Raw genomic sequence first — 19,756 nt, 5'->3', positions numbered from 1 at the left:
GTTTTGTACAATAAAAGCTTGTAAAACCTGAGAGATAAAGAAGGGTGTACATTCTTTTTCTCATCAGAGAACTAAACCACAATGAATTCAATCTAAAAGCACCATATTCAGCGACATATTTTGCACGTTTCACCAGAATATTACTATGCACAGAACCACAGAGTGACAGTTTGTAGAGTCGCGACGTAACGGTGACGGGTTGAATCCCAATGATTCAACACTGGATTCAAGCCATTCACAGTTGTGCTTTACCTTCCCATGTACATAACAGGGCATGTACATATGGCCGCATTCATCCACTGCCGTGAGTGGGCGCATGAGCGGGCGTCATCCGTTGCTGGAACTGGATGAGCTTTTTGGCTGTGCGTGATCGGACCGGCCACCAGAGGGCGGTGGAGAGCGGGTCAGAGTGGGGGCTCGTCTGGTGAGTGTGTGTGGGTTTGCGAGCGGATCGGTCCGCTCTCGCTGCACTCTTCATCCAGCCAGTTAGTCAGCGAGTGAAGCAGCTGCCTCGGCTGCGTGGCGTTCAGGTTAAGCATCATGCGTGGAGCTTCATCATGCTGTGGGGAACTTTTTTATTTCATGTAACTGTTGTCCTCACATTCTGAATGCAACAAATAAGATATTTAGATACACAGCACCCTTAAATGTTACCACACCCCTGGTAAAATGCAGCTTTATATTCATACAGTAGAAAATAAAACTATATGTTAAGTAAAACATTTTTTTACTTTTTGTTTTTCACAAAGGTTCTGGCCGGAACTTTGCTTTTTTTTCTGGTACGACCCTAAATCTGATGCACAAACATCTGTAAACAACAGCAGTGGATGAATTTTAATACACATAAATCCAGCAAACATTACATATAATTAATATAGTTTTTTACATACAAAGGTTCTCGTTGGAACCTTTGTTGTGTGTTTCTGGTACGCCGGTAAACCTGACGCACAATGACATCCACTAACAGCAGCGATTTATGACAAAGCTGCTTCTCTCGGCTCCCTGGGGGTTAATTTTTGCTTCAAATAACGATTGGATTGGACGCAGAGAAATACTATTGTTGTGTTCAAGTTGTGCTAACAGTTAGACTATCAAAGAATAAATAAGTATTTAGTTAGCAAGCTGGAAATTTAAACTACAGGAAAAAAATCAGATTTCTTCAACAAAAAAAAGAGAAAAATCAAATTTCATAAAAAAAAGACAAATGTGATTTCAAAAAAAAAAAAAATCTGAAAGATCAGATTTCAGAAAAAAATCTGAAAAATCAGATTTTCTTAAAAAAAAATTTCAGCAAAACAGAAAAAAAAATCCAACTTGTGTGAACGTTACGAATACCTGTTGAAAATCACCTTCCAATCAATCAATCAGTGTTTTTGAAACTTTCTCACATTTTTACCAGGGGTAAAGTAAGTGTGGAGGCGCTGTGGCTGCATGACTCTTCTGCTTTAAAATAAAAAAAAACTCAAAACCTGTCTGAGCTCCTAAATCTGTGAACTCCATTTTGAAATCTGGCTGTAATGGAGGAAGGAAGACCTGAACGCTGAGCAGAACCACAGCTGAACTTTGGTTCGGTTGCAGCTTGTAAGGACCACATGTGAGCCGAGTCATGCATCTTCCCAACACATCAGATGCAAAAGTCGTAACTCTGCATGCTGAATTTGCGCCCCGTTGCCATCGATTGATCAATTAACACAACAGGGATTATTAAAGCCAGAAGAGATTTAAAATATTCCAACCATTTATAGTTTAAACTCAAAGAAAACTTTTGGGAATTTGGAAATTGGAGTTCGTTAATTTGGATGGTCATGACAGCAGGGAGCATCCTGCGTGCGCTGGCGGCCCGCCGGGCCCTGAAGACCCACCTGTTGGTGCTCTTCTTCATGCTCTCGATGTCCAGCTTGCGGAACAGGAAGCCCTCGTGATGCGCCGTGTGGGTCGGAGGCTGCGGCGTCGCCTGGCTGCTCTGGGCCGGAGCCGATCGGGAACGCCGCGTCGTCTCTCCCGGCTCTTTGGGGCGCGGCCGCCGTCTGGGTTTGGGTCGGTCCCGGGCTCTGGGCCGGTCCGGACGGGAAGACTTTTCTGGCAGACCGTTGGGCAGGCGGGGAACCTCGCCGCGCGCCTGAGGGCGAGAAGGAAGAAGGTTCATAGACTGATGATTAATTGATAAGCGGCCATTTTCTTTAAAACCCGAGTCCAGTCGTCTTTCTATAACATATTTATCATAATATTCTGAATTAAACAAAAATATCATCAAATTCTAACATTATTTTGTGTCAGCTGTGCTAAATACTGACTGAATAAACAGAAAATTGTGGTTTTCTCACATTTCTATACTTGGACATATTTATAAAAAATAACAAAAGAGGGAAACTGTTAAATTGCTGAATTTTAAAAAACGACGAAAAGTGTTTTAACTCACGACTTCAACATGCAACGTGTTAGAGTCATTCTAGATGACGAATTTCCACCAAAAAACTCAGAAACTTTGAGACTAATTTTGAGAAAAAACAAGGAAATTTCTGAGCTTGAAAAGTAAAAAAATTCTACAGAACTAGATTAATCTTGAACATGTTCGACTTTTGAAACTGAAATTTTTAATTTATATTTTTCAAGAAAATTTCTGTGATCAATCTCAAAATTTTTGAATTTTTAAAAGACAATTTTTGACCTTTCAAACTCCAAGTTTTTTCTAGGAATAAGAGCAGCCGTCCCCCACTCAGCTCCTTCAGACTAGCCAGTAGCAATTAGCAAACACCTGCTGAGCTCATTATAGGAGCTGCTAATCAGTGCAACGCTGGTAAAAACGTTGTTAAAGAGTCAATAGAGGAGCCATGTTGGGATGACTTCTTGAAGGAGGAGCTTCAGTAAGAGCAAGAAGAGCTTTAAAAAAAAAAAAACAGAGGCCCAATTTCAAGGCGTTAAATTACAAAGTAAAATGTTAGCATTTTGATTCCAACTGATGTGAAAATAGTTACATAATTATGCTGTAAACTTTCACTATGTACCTGGAAAATACATAATACCGCCCCTTTAAGAAACAGGAAGAAAACTTTGCCAACTATGAACTTTGACCTTTGAAGTAAGACTCCAAACCTGTGCTGCTTCTCTTTCTTGAAGCTGCTCTACAATTTCTGCCATGGTGGTTCTCTTCTCTCTGTGGAAACAATCACAGTTATGACGGTAAATAATATGTTTTTGTTATTTTACTTCCACTTGCAATTTATTTAACTTGTAACAAGACATTTTCCCAGATCACAAGTGAGATGATCTCCCAATGCAACTAGTACATTTTCATCAATATTAAGGAATTATTCATTTAAAACCAGCTCTTATATCTTACTGAATAGTTACTTACTAGTTAAGTAGAGGTGGGTAGAGTAACCAAAAATGTGACTCAAGTAAGAGCAGAGATACTTCATAATATAATTACTCAAAGTGCAGCGTAGTAAAAATACTCCTAAAAGTAATTTTTTTCTAAAAAGCTAAATGTACTGAGTGGTTGGTGTAGAGCAGGGGTCTCAAACTCCAGTCCTGGAGGGCTGCAGTCCTGCAGTTTTTAGATGTGCCACAGGTAGAAAACACTGGAATGAAATGTCTTAATTACCTCCTCCTGGTGTAGATCAGTTCTCCAAGCCTTAATGACCTAATTATTCTATTCAGGTGGTGCAGCAGAGGCACATCTAAACGTTGCAGGACGGCGGCCCTACAGGACTGGAGTTTAACGCCCCTGCTGTAGAGTCTGGCTCTCTGAGGTTTTTTTTTTTGTCTCACCCTCCAGTGGAGCGTCGGTCGGATTGCTCCCTCCCCACGTCATTGTCGCTGGACTCCTGCCTCTCCACTCGGTGGCGCTCTCTCTCTCTCCGCCGGCCTTCGTGTCCTTCCTGTTCGCTGGACGTCTGCCGCTCCAGCGTCCGCCTGTCGCGCCGTCCCGCCTGCTCCCTCCAGACTTCCTGCGGCAGCTCGTCGCGCCGCGCCTGGATCAGCTGCTCGCTGGACAGCTGCCGCTGGTATGCCTGGACCTGCGGCTCGGCGCGGCCCAGCGGGTCGGTTCTGGACCCACGGGGCCCCCTGGTGGGCTCGCTGTGCAGCCGCTCCCGGCCCGGTTCCTGGAGCACCACCTCCGCCATCACCGCCACCTCCGCGCGCTCCTCTCTCTCCCTCCCTCGCTCTCTCCCTCGCTCCAGGCGGCTCGCCACGATCAGCGGCGTCACCGCGTCGTCCAAGTGTTTGATCTTCGGTTGCCGTAGATACGGTGACGTCTTTGCCTCCGGCTGCAGGTAGCTCATGGCTTTCGTCGCCTGTTCCTTCGCCGTGCTGGCGCTTTCCCGCATCTGATTGGCCGAAACCAACATGGCCGCCGTGGCGACGGAGGCGATGGATGAAGCGGCCGGCTGGACGGCCACCATGCCGCCGTGCCGGTAGCCGGAGCTGTTGACGACGGCGGAGGCGAGCCGGCGGGCGGCCGCCGACGGGGACGGCGTGGGCGTGGCGGGCGAGGGGGACGGCGGTGTGGTGGCTTCGTTCTGCTCGTAGATGGTCTGCCTCATGACGGGGGAGACGGGGAGGCGGGGCAGCGTAGCCGGGCCCGGCGCCGCGTCCTGAGGGTCCAGGAAGACTTTACGGCCCAGCAGCGGCGTCGGCGGCAGCTTGCTCTGCTCCGCTCTCAACTTTTCCACCTGGAAAAGGTAAAAAACAAGTTTGGAAGTAAAATGAAGCTTCACGTTGTTGTTTGTGAAATAAAAACATATAAAATTTCCTCCTGTGGAAAAAAAAATAAATAATTTTTTTAGAGAGAAAAATAGGAAACTCCACAAGGTTCAAATATCAAGGTTCTGATATTTCACTGAAGCAACAATAAATGTAGTTTACAGTCAAAATGAACTAAATTCAGGTTATATAGTCTGTCGTAAAAAAAACGTATTCATTTTTCAGTCATATTTTCAACAAATATCTTTTATAAATGTTACAGTTTTAAACTAAATATTTAGTCTGAGGGTAAATATTTAGTTACCATCTTAAATGTCTAGTTTGAAACAAAATATTTAGGTTCAGTCTAAATACGTAGCTTGCTGTATATAGTTAAATGTATAGTTTGAAGATACAAAATATTTACCTTCAAGAAAAAACATATTTAGATCAGAGCTAAGACATTTATTTTGAAGCTGAATATGTTTTTTTAGGTAAATATTTAAGTAGCAAGGGATAAATTTTGCGTTTTTCAAACTATGTATCTACCTAAATATTTAATAGTCAAACTAAACGCTCAGAGCTAAATAATAAGTTAATATGTAAACTTCCTAGCTCATAAGCAGTTTCAGTATTTTGGACCGACTCGGTGTTCACGGCGGGTTTTACCGTAGTGAGACGCCGCAGCGAGCTGAATCTCTCCTCCCAGGTGGCGGCGGCTTTCCGGAAGGCTTCGTGTCGCCGTATGAGCTGCTCCACCTCGTCCACGCTGCCGCCCAGCTCCTTGCTGCTGATCAGCGGTTCCTGAGCCGTCAGCCAGGCCTCCGCCACCATCGCCTCCTGGGCGAACTGGTGAACCTCCAACACTGGTGGCAAAACAGAAGGAACAGGCAGAGCTTTTAAGAACAGAAAGTGTGATAAGGTCTCCATTTACGACGGGTTTTTTGTGCTCACGTTGCTGGAGGAACTCCCAGTGTTTGTCCCACTTCTCTGAAAGCTCACGCTGCTTCGCAACCACCTTTTCTAGCTTCTCCTTGATCTAAAATTTGAAAACAAACATCAGAATTAGAAACCTATACAGCTCACTTTTGAGCTTTACACCAGATTAAATCTAATTAGCAGCAGTAATTGGAATTAATAAGCTTCTCACAAAAATTGGGAGTTCATTTTTCAGTCATATTTTCACAATGCTGTGGCGACCTGTCCAGGGTGAACCCGCTTCTCGCCCAGAACGTTAGCTGGAGATAGACACCAGCACCTCTCCCAACCCCACTAAGGACCAGGGTGTTAGAAAATGGATGGATGGATTTTCACAATGTCCATCATTCATTTATAAATGTCACAATTTCAAAATAATTAAGTTAGCAAGCTACATAATTAGCCAACCAAATATTTAGGTACAAACTCATTTTTTAAAGATTTAGCTAGTTCAGAGCTGGTAAAATATTACGCTAGCTCTGAGTTAGCCAAATATACAGCTAGCTCAGAGCTAAATATTTAGCTTGGAGCTAAATGGTTAGCTTGCACACTAAACATTTATGATGATAAATATTTAACTTGTTTACTAAATATTTAGCTTCAAACTAAGTAGCTTGCTAGCTAAATATTTAGCTCAAAGCTCAATATTTAAATATTAAGCTAGCTCAGAGCTAATGAAATATTAACTACTTCAGTGCTAAATATTTAGCTAACTAATGCTCAACTATTTAGCATGAACACTAAATATTCATGGAGATAAACATTTTGCTTGGTTATTAAGTATTTAGAATTCTAACTTACTATTTAGCTTCAAACTAAATAGTTAGCTTGTTAGTTAAATATTTAGCTTCAAATTAAATATTTAAATATTTAGGTAGCTCTGAGCTAAATATTTTGTTTGGAGCTAAATAGTTAACTTGCATACTAAATATTTATGGAAATAACTAATCAAATTTTAGTTAGCAAACTAAATATGGCTTATTAAATATTTAGTTTACTAATATTGAAACTAAATATTTAGCTTGCAAAATAAAAATTTAGTTTGGAGCTAAATGTTTAGTCTGTAAACTAAGAATGGGCTAAAGACTCAGAAATCTATTGTAAAAATGTGGTAGGAAGCCTGAAACGTGACGGTGATCAATTCTGGTGAGAATTGTCCACATCTGCCTCCTGTAGAATATGAACATCTCGTCTGATATCGCTGCATCATTTGCCTAACACTGATGTCTGCTGGCGTTATTTTTATGTAATCTCACCTCTTCAGCTGCAGGGTTTCTAGCAGCCAGCAGCATTTTTCCCATTTCGATGCACTCCAGCGTGCTCTGGCTGCGGGCCTCCACTTCGCTCTTCAGGCTCTGGTGGTAGTTCATCAACACCTCCACCGACGACACGTCCCTGCAGGAACCACAGAACCATCACATCTGCTCTGCATTTACAGGCCACCATGTTGCTCTAAGCCTTTTGACAACTGAATATTCTTCAGAACTAAACATTGCATCACAGTTTAAACATAATTTGGGTCAGTTATCAAGTTACAAAAGAAAATAATGGGTGTTTATTTTTCCAAATCACATTTTCACCATGTCAACTGAATGACATTGATAAAAATGTAGCTTTAAAATAAATATTTTAAAAATAAATATTTAAATAAATGTTTAAAAAAAACATAAATAATCATGAAAATAAACCTCCAGCTGTTGGACTTTTCTGCACACCTGGGTTTCTCCCCGGTGCCGATCTGACAGATGATGGACTCCATCCACATGATCTGATCCCGGACCATGCTGAAGAACCTCAGCTTGTCCGTTTCCGTGGTGATCTGCAGCCGGCACTCTTCGCAGGAAGTCAGCAGCTCCTTCCAGCACTGCATCACTTCGTGCTCACGGCAAGCGATGGCTTCGGCCTTCTCGCCTGCGTACACCGTCCTCAGCTGGGCCGCGCTTTCCTGCAGCTGACGCACCTGGGGAAATAACGTAGCGATGAGTAAACGGCCCGGGTTTAAGATCAGAATGACGCAGCGAGCGCAGCTGCTCGGGACATTTTGGGGCTCTGCACAGAGCAGCTGTGCTTTCTCCATTAGTGCTCAGGAAAATTAATCACTTTCTCTGCACTGCAGGTTCTTACACAGTAATTTGGTAGTTTGGCCAGAACAAACGTCACTGTAAAAACACAAAGTCTTTTTAGTCTTTGGTCTACTTTCTAGTACAAATATCTTATTACACTTGAAATAAGACAAAAGTAACTTAAAAGTAACTTTTCAGCAAGATATATTTATTTCACTGATAACATGGGAAAAATGTTTCTTATAAGTGAATAAACCTGCCAGATGAACTAGAACTTGGTTGCTAGGAGACGAGCTGGGCTTGGACTACGGTTGCTAGGTAACGGCACAGTTACAGTTGATTATGAACTGGAACTTTTTCCATCAATATTAAGGAATTATTGACTTAAAACAAGCTCATATTTCTTGCTGAAAAGTTACCTGTAAGTTAGTTTTGTCTCATTTCAAGTGTGGTACGATATTTCTACTAGAAACTAGACCAAAAATCAAAAATACTTGTAATATTTGTGCTGTTGAGGTACCAAAGTAATTTGTAGCATAAAAGACACAGCTACAATCTCTGAATGAAAGATTTTATAGGAACATTTTTCCAGTTTTAGGAACAAAATATATAAGCAAGAAGTCTTTGGTTACAAAAACAAACATTTTTCAACCACATGTTTAAAACATAAAATCTTACCTAGTTTAGTTTCTTTATTCACTTGAATTAAGACAAAACCAACTTCAGTAACTTTGGAGCAAGAAGGAGTTTATTTTAAATAAATTATTGGTTAATATCGATGAAACATGTCTAGTTCCACTGGCAGATTATTTCACCTAAAACAAAGGAAAAATGTTAAAGGTGATATAATGTAGTACTTTTAAGGAATCTATTAACTTAAAACAAGCTCCTTTTTGCTCCAAAGTTACTTGTAAGTTGGTTTTGTCTTAATTCAAGTGAATAAAGAAACTAAACCAAAAGAACTTTGATGTTTTGGTTTTGCAGTTGAGATAGCAGCATTTATTTTTGTCCAGGTTTGTTTCATTAGTTGTTTTTGTTCCATTATCCTAAAGCATTGTCTGATTTTCATTTGTTAATTTTTGGTAATTTTTTATCTATTATTACTTCAGGTTATTTCAGTGACCTTTTTTGATCATTAACGAACAGGAACCAATAATTTTGTCGATCTGTGTAAGTATTGCAAAAGGTTCTCCTTGGAATTTGGTAAATTTAGAGAAGAGTTTGTCTTTAATTTTTGACTTTCTATTCACGTTTCTACAGGACTGTAAGTCAAGGTTAAAAAATCAAACAAGAAACGATGTAAAACCTCCCGCCAGTTTTCAGATGTAGAGCGCATAGATGCCAGAGCAGGCAGCGTGTGTCTGCTGTACCTGAGTGACCAGCAGCTGGATGTCCTGTTCGAAGCTTTGCAGGAGCCTCTGCAGCGTGCTGGTGTTGGGCGTGCTGCCCTGCCGAGCCCGGACCTCTGGGATCCGCCGGTGCTTATCCTCAATCTGGGCCAATATCTGGAAATTAAGAAATATTATGTAAATATGCTGAAAGAAAAAATAATAAAGACCTAATACACTTTAGAATCAAACAATTAGAGTGCTTTGCAGTAATTTTAAAAAGAAAGATTCTTTATTAAGCCTGTTTTCACATCTAGCCAGTAGAATCAGTTTGGTTGGGAACCAAACTGATTTGGTCCGAAGTTGCAGCTTTTGTTACGTTTCCAGCTGCTGTGGTTCGCTTTCACAATACAAACTGACAACAGATCCAAACTAATTGAAAAACGTGTTCCCCTCCTCACCTGTGGTGGCGCTGTCCACAGAACTACTGAAAGAAACTACATGAAAACCTCTGGAGAAGAACTGAGCACAACTGCCTTCGTTACAAAATGTAAACAAAATGGAGTGGTGGCAACTTTTATCAGTTGTAGGATTTCTCTTTTGTCTTTGATAAAAGACCATGAGCCATTTTTACCGCTAGTGCTAGCCTAAGCCATTTGTTTTGGTTGTATTTACCCAGAATGCCTTGTGCTGTAGACCACTTCCTGCTTTTGGAGCAGTCTCCAGTACGCTTGGCGTTCACATATGCTTTCAAACTGCACCGGAGTTCACTTCATCAGAACCGAGACCGATGTTTGTAGGCGGACCAGAGTTCATTTTTGTCAATTTGGGTTTGGATTTTGTTTGTAAAATGTGAAATTGTTGAGAAACGCCAAAGAATACGACAGGACGTTGTAGGAGGATGATGATTTCTTTTTGTTTTTTCTGGCTCCACCAGAGCTCTCACAGCATCACAAAGTTCAAAAGATGTTTTTATGTCATTCCAACATTAAACCCATAGTTCTAATATAAAATGGCCGACTACAATTTCCCCAAAACTTATCTGCTCCAACAACTCAGGGGGCTTGACGCTCACACACCTAAATAAGAGGCAAACGTCTCCTCTGATTGGCTGATAGATGATGAACGCTGAATTATGAATATATCTCATGCAGCTGCCATGATTTTTAATGAGTTGTCGTGTGACTTTAATTACATTTCTTATTTAATGGAGACACAGCAATTATGAAATTGTGTTGTTTTGACACTAGGAGAACATCGACAAAGACTTGCACAGATTTGAAACGGAAACTCAGCTACTGTCTTTGTTTTACCTCTTTGCAGTCGGAGAAGAACTTGTGCAGCTGGTGAGAAGCAGCGAGCATCTGCGCTCGGGTCTCCATGAGCTCCAGCAGGTCGGCCCAGGCCTCGTTGACCCCGTCCTTCCACTCGGCGATGGTGGCGGCCTCAGAGTGGCCATAGTCGATGAGCTCGTCCACCATCTGATTGACGGCCGTCACGCGCTCCTGTCCCACACTTCCTGTCTCCGACGCAAACTCTGTGAACTTTTCCTGGAGGACCTGGAAGCATTTCAAAAATGAAACAAACTATTGTTTTTATTTGTCATTTAGTGTTCACCTCCAGCAAATAACTAAGACATTTCCAGTGACGTGCGGTCAGGGGAGGCAGGTGAGGCAGTGCCTCACCTGCCATCATGGAAAGAAAGAAAATATATAATCATAAAGTAATTTAAATTGTTATATTCATCCGGTGGTTTGTACTAAAAAATATTTATTTTTCATGTAGCTTCACCAATTTCGATTTTTATTTGTTCAAAATCGCTGAATTTTCTTATTTTCCCATTCAAATGCTTGGAAGCGATGCCGGTGAGGCAGCAGCGAGCTCTGCCTCACCTTGGATTGCGCAACCCCTGGCTCTGCGCTGGCTGCTAAGCGGAGAGAGCATGTTGCTGTACGGCGTCAATAAAATGGTTTAAACAAATTTAATATGTGAACTTATTTCCAATAATTTAGCTTATGTATATAATGTACAGTGCTTTTTGTCACCAACTGTGTTTGTGTAACGTGTTTCGTGTAATGAGCGATTATAAACGGCAGAGAACAGGTTCGTGGTGAGGCAGGCAGTTCTCTTGCCTCATGGCAGGGGGCGCTCAAGATCCCAGACGTTCGTCTTGTTCACTCCTCAACTGCCGAGTAAGTGACAGCGAGCTAGGCTAAACGATTCGGGAAGCAAGTCAAGTGCAGCGATAGATTATAATAGAGATAGTGATTTTTTTCCTCTCGCTTATCCCGACTTTCGACATGGATGACTACATTACAACACTAAAAAAGTTTTCTCAAGTGGACTTTCAATCGAAGCAGGTAAGACAGTAATGTTATTAATGTTAATGTTATTACTGTCTTACCCTAGGTAAGACAGTAATAACATTTATTTTGTTTTGTTTTTTAAGGAAATGTGTGTTTTGTGAGCTACAGTTTGTATGTGTAAGGATGCAGAAGTGAAACATAACCTGTAAACTGCTGTCAATCTATGCATCTATTTGCAAATCTGATTCTGATGACGTCAGTGCCTCACCAGCTATGAACCTCACCGCACGTCACTGGACATTTCATTATTTTTATAGCAAGACATATAAAGTTGGGACTAAGAAAGAAAGTAAGCAAAGCATGACATATTCACATGATGGGTGGCGAAGTGCTGTGTACCAGCAAATGTCAGAAGTGGTAGAATAACTCCATTTATAATAAACTAACAAATAAATAAAAGCAAAATAATAAATAAAACATACAACACATACAACTGTCAAAATAAATAGTTAAAATAATGCAAACAAAAAACAAATACACTGACACCTACAGTAGATTACTAGCTAACTAACTTAATAAATAAATACAAACCAAACAATAACTAAATAAACTTCCAACAAATAAGAGTCAAATAAATTACTAAAATAACGCAAACAAAAACCAAACAGTCATATGTAAATCAGCTAAACAAAAAAAATATTGTAAATACATTGATTACTAACTAACTCACTCAATAAGTAACTAACTAAAAGCCAGATCAATAACTATGCAGATGTTGCACATATACAAACAGTCACATGAGACAAGAAATAAAAAAACCTAATAATGAATAACTAAATAAGCTACAACAAATAAAACTGTTAGATTACTTAAAAAAATCGCAAACAAATTTTTTATATTTGGCCAATATAAATTGGCCAAATTATTAAATACATTGATTATGACCAAAGTAACTAAAAGGCATATGAATAGTTATACAGATTATACACAAATAAAAATTACCTTAAATATTAAATAAATAAAGGAGATAACTAAATAAACTTACAATAAATTAAATATGAAAATAATAAACTAGATGAACAAAACTGATCAAACATAAATTTGCCAGATAAATTAACAAATAAGTAAATAAAAGACTGATAACTAAACAAACATAAAAAAAGTTAAAAGCTAATTTATAAAACAAACAAAAATACTTATAGAAACAACAGAAATAGTCAAATAAATAAAGACAGTTGAACACAGACTAGCAAGCTACTGATATTGATACTGATATTGATACTGATATTGATACCAACAGGGAACTAAATACAAAAAACAGCGGCAACAAATAATATGATATTTTATTTTATAAATCATCCAACTATGGCTTATTTTAGTAAACTTTATTCTATTTTATCTTTTTTTGAGGTTTTAATGCTCAATTTCAAAGAACTTGTAAAGGTGAAATGTGACAGAGGAAACTGCTGAGTCACTGGTTGCTATGGTGATTCCCTCCCTTTCTGAGACAATAGACCCTTTTCACAGTTAAGGCCGTTATGACTCGAAGCAGTGCATCTTTACTTCCGGTGTGATTTTGCCTCGGGAAACCTGAGTGAAAAATTCCTGGATACTCATTATCTTAAGGTTATAATTAAAGGAAAAGTTAATAACAGCATTTAAGTGTAGATAGCCGTTATCAGTCATTGGCAATTTAACCATTCTCCAATGGTAAATAAAGGAAAAAGGAAACAGCCTCCAGTCGGAAAGTATATTATATTTTGTCAAACAATATATTTAAAATAAATAATCAGCATGTTAAATTAAATTAGTTTTGCAAACTTTAATCAGTCCTGCATGTCAACTATTTTTAAAAATGTTTTTGGTATCCAAAAATAATAGCAGAAAAAGCCCAGAAGATATACAAATAAAAAAAAAAAAGATTCCAAATGTCCGCCTCATCCCCAGACTTGTGAATAGCAAACTCACGGAGACGTGCTCAAAGTCCTGGCCCAGTTCAGGCGAGCTGGCCACCACTTCCCTCTGGGCGATCCACTGCTCCAGCTCGTCCACCTCCCTGTTGAGCTGGTACAGCCAGTACTGCTGCTCCAGGCGGCTCTTCCTCTCCTCCACCAGGTCCTTCAGAGACACGTACAGACGGTCAATCTGCGACTGACGCTTGCTGATCCGTTCGCTGTGGGCGAAAGCACAAAGACAGGAAAGATGCTAACTTTAAATCCCTTAATGTCCAGTGGAATAAACTTATATGAAACAACGTGTTTCATGTTGATTCAGTTTCTTAGTAAATAGGGACGATAAAACGTTTTACTCAAGAGAAGATTTCAATGCAAACATAAATTAAGATAAATAAACAAGAAGCTTTTCAAATAATGAGCGACTCGAATCCTGTTCTGAGAATACACACAAAAAAATTCAAAGTTTAACACAGTCAATATTTAGGACATTTACAGATCAATAATTACATGAAGCTCCCTTTCTGCTGGAATCAGACGATGTTTTTTCAAAAGTCTTATTGTTACTCATGACAAAAATATAATTCAGAAAACATATTTTTAGAAATGCAACTTCTTTAATTTATATCATGTTTATATAAATGTAATATGTACATTTTATATTTATTTTATGAATAAATATTTAATTTATATACAGATACATTACATATACCATATATAACATTTATTTATTTTTTACATATTTATTTTTAAAATATTGTTTTGCTTGTAGTTGTCCAGGTAAAGGGAAAATGTTTTGCAAAAAAAATATAAAATAATAACAATTAAATTCACAAATAATTTACTGATCACAAAGGGAAAATAGATCAAATTAAAAGAGGCAAAAATATAAATGTTTTCTGTCCTCAGTTACTTTCAACTTGACAGTTTTGGGCCATGCGGTTAAACGTTTGGACGTCGCTGCTCTGACTGGTTGTGATGGGAGATAATCTGTCAGATTAGGTGTTATGGAGCTCACCTGTCTGGATGTCCCATTTCCAGCAGCTGGCGACATTGCTGCGACAGCAGGCCGATGGTCTCAGCATAATCCTCGATGGTTTGTTCCAGCAGCAAATGTTTCTTCAGCAGCTGCAGCGTGCTCGGCTCGTCCTGAAGTGTAAACACGGAGTTATTCACAGAAACTGTGTTTCCATAACAAATGGCTGTAAAACTTTGACTATATTCTGCTAATCTTGAAAAAACACAATTTCGCAACGGCAGCGTTTCCATTAAATAGGAAATGCAATTAAAAATCACACGCCATTAAATTTGTTCACATGATAATTCATTAAAAAACCTGCACATTTCCATTAAGCAAAGTTATTTTTTAAATGTCAAATTGTGCAATTTTACTAAATTTACAAGCGTGCACAAAACTTAGTTAAGGTTCCGCTAATGTTGCTAATGTTTCCAAGAAATGAAGTTAAAATCGAACGTCATTAAAAAAACATGCAACGCCATCACCCTCCAACCATTTCCTGTGATTGTCTTCTTTGTCATTTCTGCCAGTAGTAACTTCCTGTTGGTGATCATGTGACGCGAAAAAAGTGTTTCCATAAATACAGTAATTTCGATATAGGCAAAAAAAACAACTCTTCCTGTTTTTACTAAACACTTTAGTTTCTTTAGATTTGTTTTTTCAATTGCCGTATTTCCATTAAGGATATTTATTTTGCAAATTCCAAATTGTGCAATTTTAAGGTCAATGGATACGCAGCTAGGGGCAACATTGGTAGTTGATCATGTGACTTGTTTGATGTGAAAAAAAAAATTTTCCATTGAAGTTTTGCAAACTAATTCAATTTCGATACGGCCAAAAAAACCCACTTCATCCTAACCACAAAACTTATCAAAAAACGTATTTTTTCCAAAACAGCATTATTCCATGAAGTGAATTTATGTTTGAAATGTCAAATTACGCAATCATATGATCAATGGAAATCCAGCTTCTGACTCTCAAACATTTGTATTCCAGTAAAGCACCTTTCCCTTCTCCTCGTTCATCATGTGCAGCTCCTGCTCGCTCAGCCAGGCCTCGACCTCGGCCGTGTCGAAGTAGTACTGCTGGGCTTGGTACATGGCGTCCAGAACCAGCTGCCTGCGCTCCGTCTCGGCCCACAGCAGGGCCCACAGCTGGGCCAGCTGGTCGTGGCCCGCCCTGACGCAGTCGGCCTCTGGGCTCCTGATGGTGGCGATGATCCCTGCCCTCTCCAGGACGTCTTCTATCCTGCTCCTGTGGCCCTCCAGCTCCCTCTGGAGCGTCTGCAGCAACACAGTAAACTGTTTGCTTCAGAATTTATACATCTGTTTGAAAACAGAAACTTTATTTGTGTAACAAAAACGTTACAGCAAAAGGAATCGCATTTCCAAAGACCCACTTTGTGATGCATTGACATAAATTCAACATGTAAGAAATTTGTAAAATTAGACCCAGAAATTAGGCAAACTACTGTACATCTAATACATGGCGAATGGAGGCTCAGATGTTTTTCCTAAACATTTTCTGTTAAGTTTTTATTGAACAAGCGACGGCAACCGCTGTTCGTATCCTAGCAACCAAAAAACAACAGAAGGCAAGACAGCGACAAAAGACAAACCTGTTAAGCATTCTTCAAAATAAAAGACTTCCTCTCTCCAAATAAATCATGCTATGCAATGAAATACGTTTCACCTCAGCTTTTTGTAACTATGTACAATAATGTTAAATTCAGTGGAAAAATAATAATCATGAACATTATGACTAACATGTAGGAGTTCCACGTTAATAAATTTTTTCTGTACGATAAATTGTCCCAGGAGTTATTGTGATAAAGGATAATATTGTTGTATTGAGATCATTTTTCAAGTAATATGATGGTAATGGCATAATGATGCAAGAATAAAGATCAATAAATTTTACATTCTAATGAACTGGAAGACTTTTCAAATATCCAAAATAAATAAACTAAATTATCCTTCACATTTTGTTATCCAATTTTTGGATGGAAAGAGAAAATTGCTGAATCATGCAAATAAGAATTATTGAGTTTGACTTAATTTATCATGCGATTGATTGATTTATTGCTTATTGCAGCCTTCCAATTAACATACAATTATAAATATCAATATGTGCATTTGCTCATCATTTACTCTATAATGGCCTAGTTCAGTGATAGTAAATTATGTCATGAAAAATTTGATGTATTAATTAAAGAGTAAGATTTTGAAATATTTTCAGATACAGGTAATGCATCCATGAGGAGGGAAAACTCTATGAAGTCTAAATAATAACAACAGATGCTGTTTTTTACCTGGTTCTTCTTCATGAGCTGCTGGACGGCTTGCAGCGATGAGCCGTGCTCCTGGTTCATGGCCAGAGGGAGGCGCTCCTGGACCCACAACTAAAGAAACAAACAGATAAAAAGATAAAAGAAAACTTTTATGCAAAATTCACATTTTTATACGTTTTTTTTCTCCCCTCCAGGGGGTCTTTTGTGGGTCCCTTATATGAAAGTAGGCTGACAGGAAAGGGGGGAAGACATGCAGCAAATGTCGCCGGGTCCGGGAATCAAACCCGCGACGGCCGTGTCGAGGACTCAAGTACAGTGTACAGTAACGGCTAGAAAATACCACAGAAGAACAAACTTGTTGTTTGTGCGGGAGGCTCTACTTCTGCTTTTCAAAGGCCTATAGTTATATAGTTATGCATCTGTAAATAGTAAGTTGGGGAGGCGCGGCCAGCAGCAGCTCATTTGGATTGAAAGTGACAGAATCCCTAAAACAGCTCATTCTGAAAGAAGCTCAAAAAAGGCAGAACTAAGCTGGATAAAATCTCATTGTAAGAATGATTTTGTACAAAAAAGTCAACATGCTTTGTATAGGCCGTAGACCTATTCTAACCTGTTTAAAGAAGCATAACAGGTCACCTTTAATATTGAACGTTATAGAGAAAACTCAAATTACAAAGAAAAGGTCATGATAAAGGTTTAACGTTTATAATAATGTGAAATTATCTCAATATAATCACACAGTGAAGCAGTAGCAGTCCTAACTTTGTTCCCATGTCCTTATTGGTCTGTGTCTCCTACTCACAATCTCGTCCTCCAGGTCTCGCCCAACTTGATGGACCTCCTTAGACGCTAGAAGAAGGCGCCGCCTCTCCTTCAACGGCTCGATGAGTCGGGCCATCCTGGTCTCCACGGCGGCCTGCCGCTCCACCACCGTGCCCTGGATCTGTGTCTGTTGCGGGATGGAGCCTGTCTGGACCTGGAGCTGCCCCGCCTCCTTATACCACTCCTCCATCTGGGTCTCCATGGTCTGACAGAGAGGAAGAAGGAGAGGAAGATGGACCGGTAGGATGGTTGTTATTTTAAAAGAAATGTACCATTTTTGTTCCACTTTTCCCTAAAAATGCAAAACAAATGTGCCCAAAATTCAGCAAAGCGATAAATGGCAGATGGACATGAGGTGTGATGAAGGTTACTGTACCACTTAGCAGGATGGATTCTGGGTAATGGAGTTAGATTTGGAGTTAAGATGGCCGTGTAAAGCAGTGCAAGTGGCAGGCGTGCCAAAGGAAGCTGTAAGCAGCAGAGTAGGAGACACCAAGTGAAAAGATAAAGAAAAGAAAGAGCAAGTTCTGTTTAAAAGCCTCCAGATAACCAATGTGGGAGAAATCTGCAGGGACCAACAGAACTTTAAAAATATATAAATAGTTTAGGAATGACAAGTCAATAAAAAGGGTTAATGTGGATAGCATGACAAAAACAGATCTACTAATTTCACTGTCATTATTTCATTTCTACGTACATGTACATATTAGTGTGCGCAAGTTACTTTTAAAAAGTAATTAGATATAGTTACTAGAATACTATGTTGTAACAGATGTGTCATTGACACAAAGTGGTTCAATTTATCAATTTAGCATTAGCTTCCACTAAATACTGTGTTATAGAACTCTAGCATTAGCTATAGCTAAATACTGTGTTATAGCGCTCTAGTATTAGCTATAGCTAAATACTGTGTTATAGAGCTCTAGCATTAGCTATAGCTAAATACTGTGTTATAGAACTCTAGCATTAGCTATAGCTAAATACTGTGTTATAGCGCTCTAGTATTAGCTATAGCTAAATACTGTGTTATAGAGCTCTAGCATTAGCTATAGCTAAATACTGTGTTATAGCGCTCTAGCATTAGCTATAGCTAAATACTGTGTTATAGCGCTCTAGCATTAGCTATAGCTAAATACTGTGTTACAGCGCTCCAGCATTAGCTTCCACTAAATACTGTGTTATAGTGCTCTAGCATTAGCTATAGCTAAATACTGTGTTATAGAACTCTAGCATTAGCTATAGCTAAATACTGTGTTATAGCGCTCTAGCATTAGCTATAGCTAAATACAGTGTTATAGAACTCTAGCATTAGCTATAGCTAAATACTGTGTTATAGCGCTCTAGCATTAGCTATAGCTAAATACTGTGTTATAGCACTCTAGCATTAGCTATAGCTAAATACTGTGTTATAGCACTCTAGCATTAGCTATAGCTAAATACTGTGTTACAGCGCTCTAGCATTAGCAGAATTAATGTTTATAATGAGTCCTTTAGGGTTAGTGCAGCTACCTTCATGTTGAGAATGTGTTTAATTTCTAAATCTAATGTTTCAATTCATTAATTAAATGTATTTCTAATGAATTAAAGTTCTTTTAATTCATTAGAAAAATATCTGACAAACAAACCCCTTTAACTGCTGATGGAAACCAGTTAATTATTGGTTTCAAGGTCAGCAGGAAGCCATAAATTTCCACGTACATGTAGCTTCTTGAGCTGCTTGTTGACAGTGGTGAGGTCCTGACCCTGATCCACGTAGGCCAGCTGCCCCTCCAGCTGCCCCAGCCGCTGGTCCAGGCTTTCGTAGCTCTGAACCAGCAGGTCCGCCTTGTTGGCCTCAAACAGCTGGCGAGCTTTGGCCTGAGTGGTGCTCTCCAGGTCCAGCCAGCACTCCCGGATCTCCTCCAGCTTCTTCCGGACCACCGGGCTCAGCTCCGGCTTTTCCTTTATCAGCTGCTGCCCTTCCTGGATGGACAAGAGACGAAAAGAGGTGTTAAAGAAATAAAGATAGAAAATGTTTATTTTTAACTCATTCTGGGGTGGAAATTTTTTGAATTTCATCACATCACCAAACATTTCCTTTGTGGTGTTTTATCATAATGGTGTGCAGACAACATCATCACCTTCATCTTTTTCAGATTTCTGCTCCTTTTGAACTTCACCCCCATCGGATGAACAGATGGACCGTCATTCTTTACATTCACCTGCTCCACTTCATTTATTTTTCATTCAACCCGTCTGCACTTGTTTAATTCAGACCGATCCAGCAGAGCCAATGTGTTTTATATGAGCTTCAGAGGGAAAAAGGTGTTAAAA

The 19,756-nt window shown here is 39.5% G+C and overlaps 1 protein-coding gene across 7 annotated transcripts in view; it reads right to left on the bottom strand.

Moving 5' to 3' along the window:
* The window catches only part of sptbn4b (spectrin, beta, non-erythrocytic 4b), a 79,400-nt gene that overhangs the window by 7,705 nt on the left and 51,939 nt on the right, over positions 1-19,756 (bottom strand). For 5 of the 7 annotated variants that reach the window (XR_003593187.1, XR_003593188.1, XM_027999388.1 and 2 more), the window contains 15 exons: positions 19,142-19,405; positions 17,424-17,648; positions 16,643-16,732; positions 15,336-15,614; positions 14,332-14,462; positions 13,330-13,534; positions 10,369-10,614; positions 9,098-9,232; positions 7,353-7,624; positions 6,921-7,059; positions 5,641-5,725; positions 5,356-5,552; positions 3,772-4,676; positions 3,094-3,154; positions 1,863-2,119 (listed from right to left, as the gene is read on the bottom strand). Coding sequence is in view for 5 of the 7 variants with exons in the window: in XM_027999388.1 (XP_027855189.1) it covers positions 1,863-2,119; positions 3,094-3,154; positions 3,772-4,676; positions 5,356-5,552; positions 5,641-5,725; positions 6,921-7,059; positions 7,353-7,624; positions 9,098-9,232; positions 10,369-10,614; positions 13,330-13,534; positions 14,332-14,462; positions 15,336-15,614; positions 16,643-16,732; positions 17,424-17,648; positions 19,142-19,405 (3,491 nt within the window). In the remaining 2 variants the exon portion in view is untranslated. The remainder of the gene's footprint in view (positions 1-1,862; positions 2,120-3,093; positions 3,155-3,771; positions 4,677-5,355; positions 5,553-5,640; positions 5,726-6,920; positions 7,060-7,352; positions 7,625-9,097; positions 9,233-10,368; positions 10,615-13,329; positions 13,535-14,331; positions 14,463-15,335; positions 15,615-16,642; positions 16,733-17,423; positions 17,649-19,141; positions 19,406-19,756) is intronic. The other 2 variants (XM_027999390.1, XM_027999392.1) reach the window with 1 other exon arrangement.

The sequence above is a fragment of the Xiphophorus couchianus genome, chromosome 18 (assembly GCF_001444195.1).
Source record: "Xiphophorus couchianus chromosome 18, X_couchianus-1.0, whole genome shotgun sequence".
NCBI classification, from domain to species: domain Eukaryota; kingdom Metazoa; phylum Chordata; class Actinopteri; order Cyprinodontiformes; family Poeciliidae; genus Xiphophorus; species Xiphophorus couchianus.
Note: the sequence above shows the minus strand (reverse complement) of the source record. Positions and strands in the feature narration are given on the sequence as shown.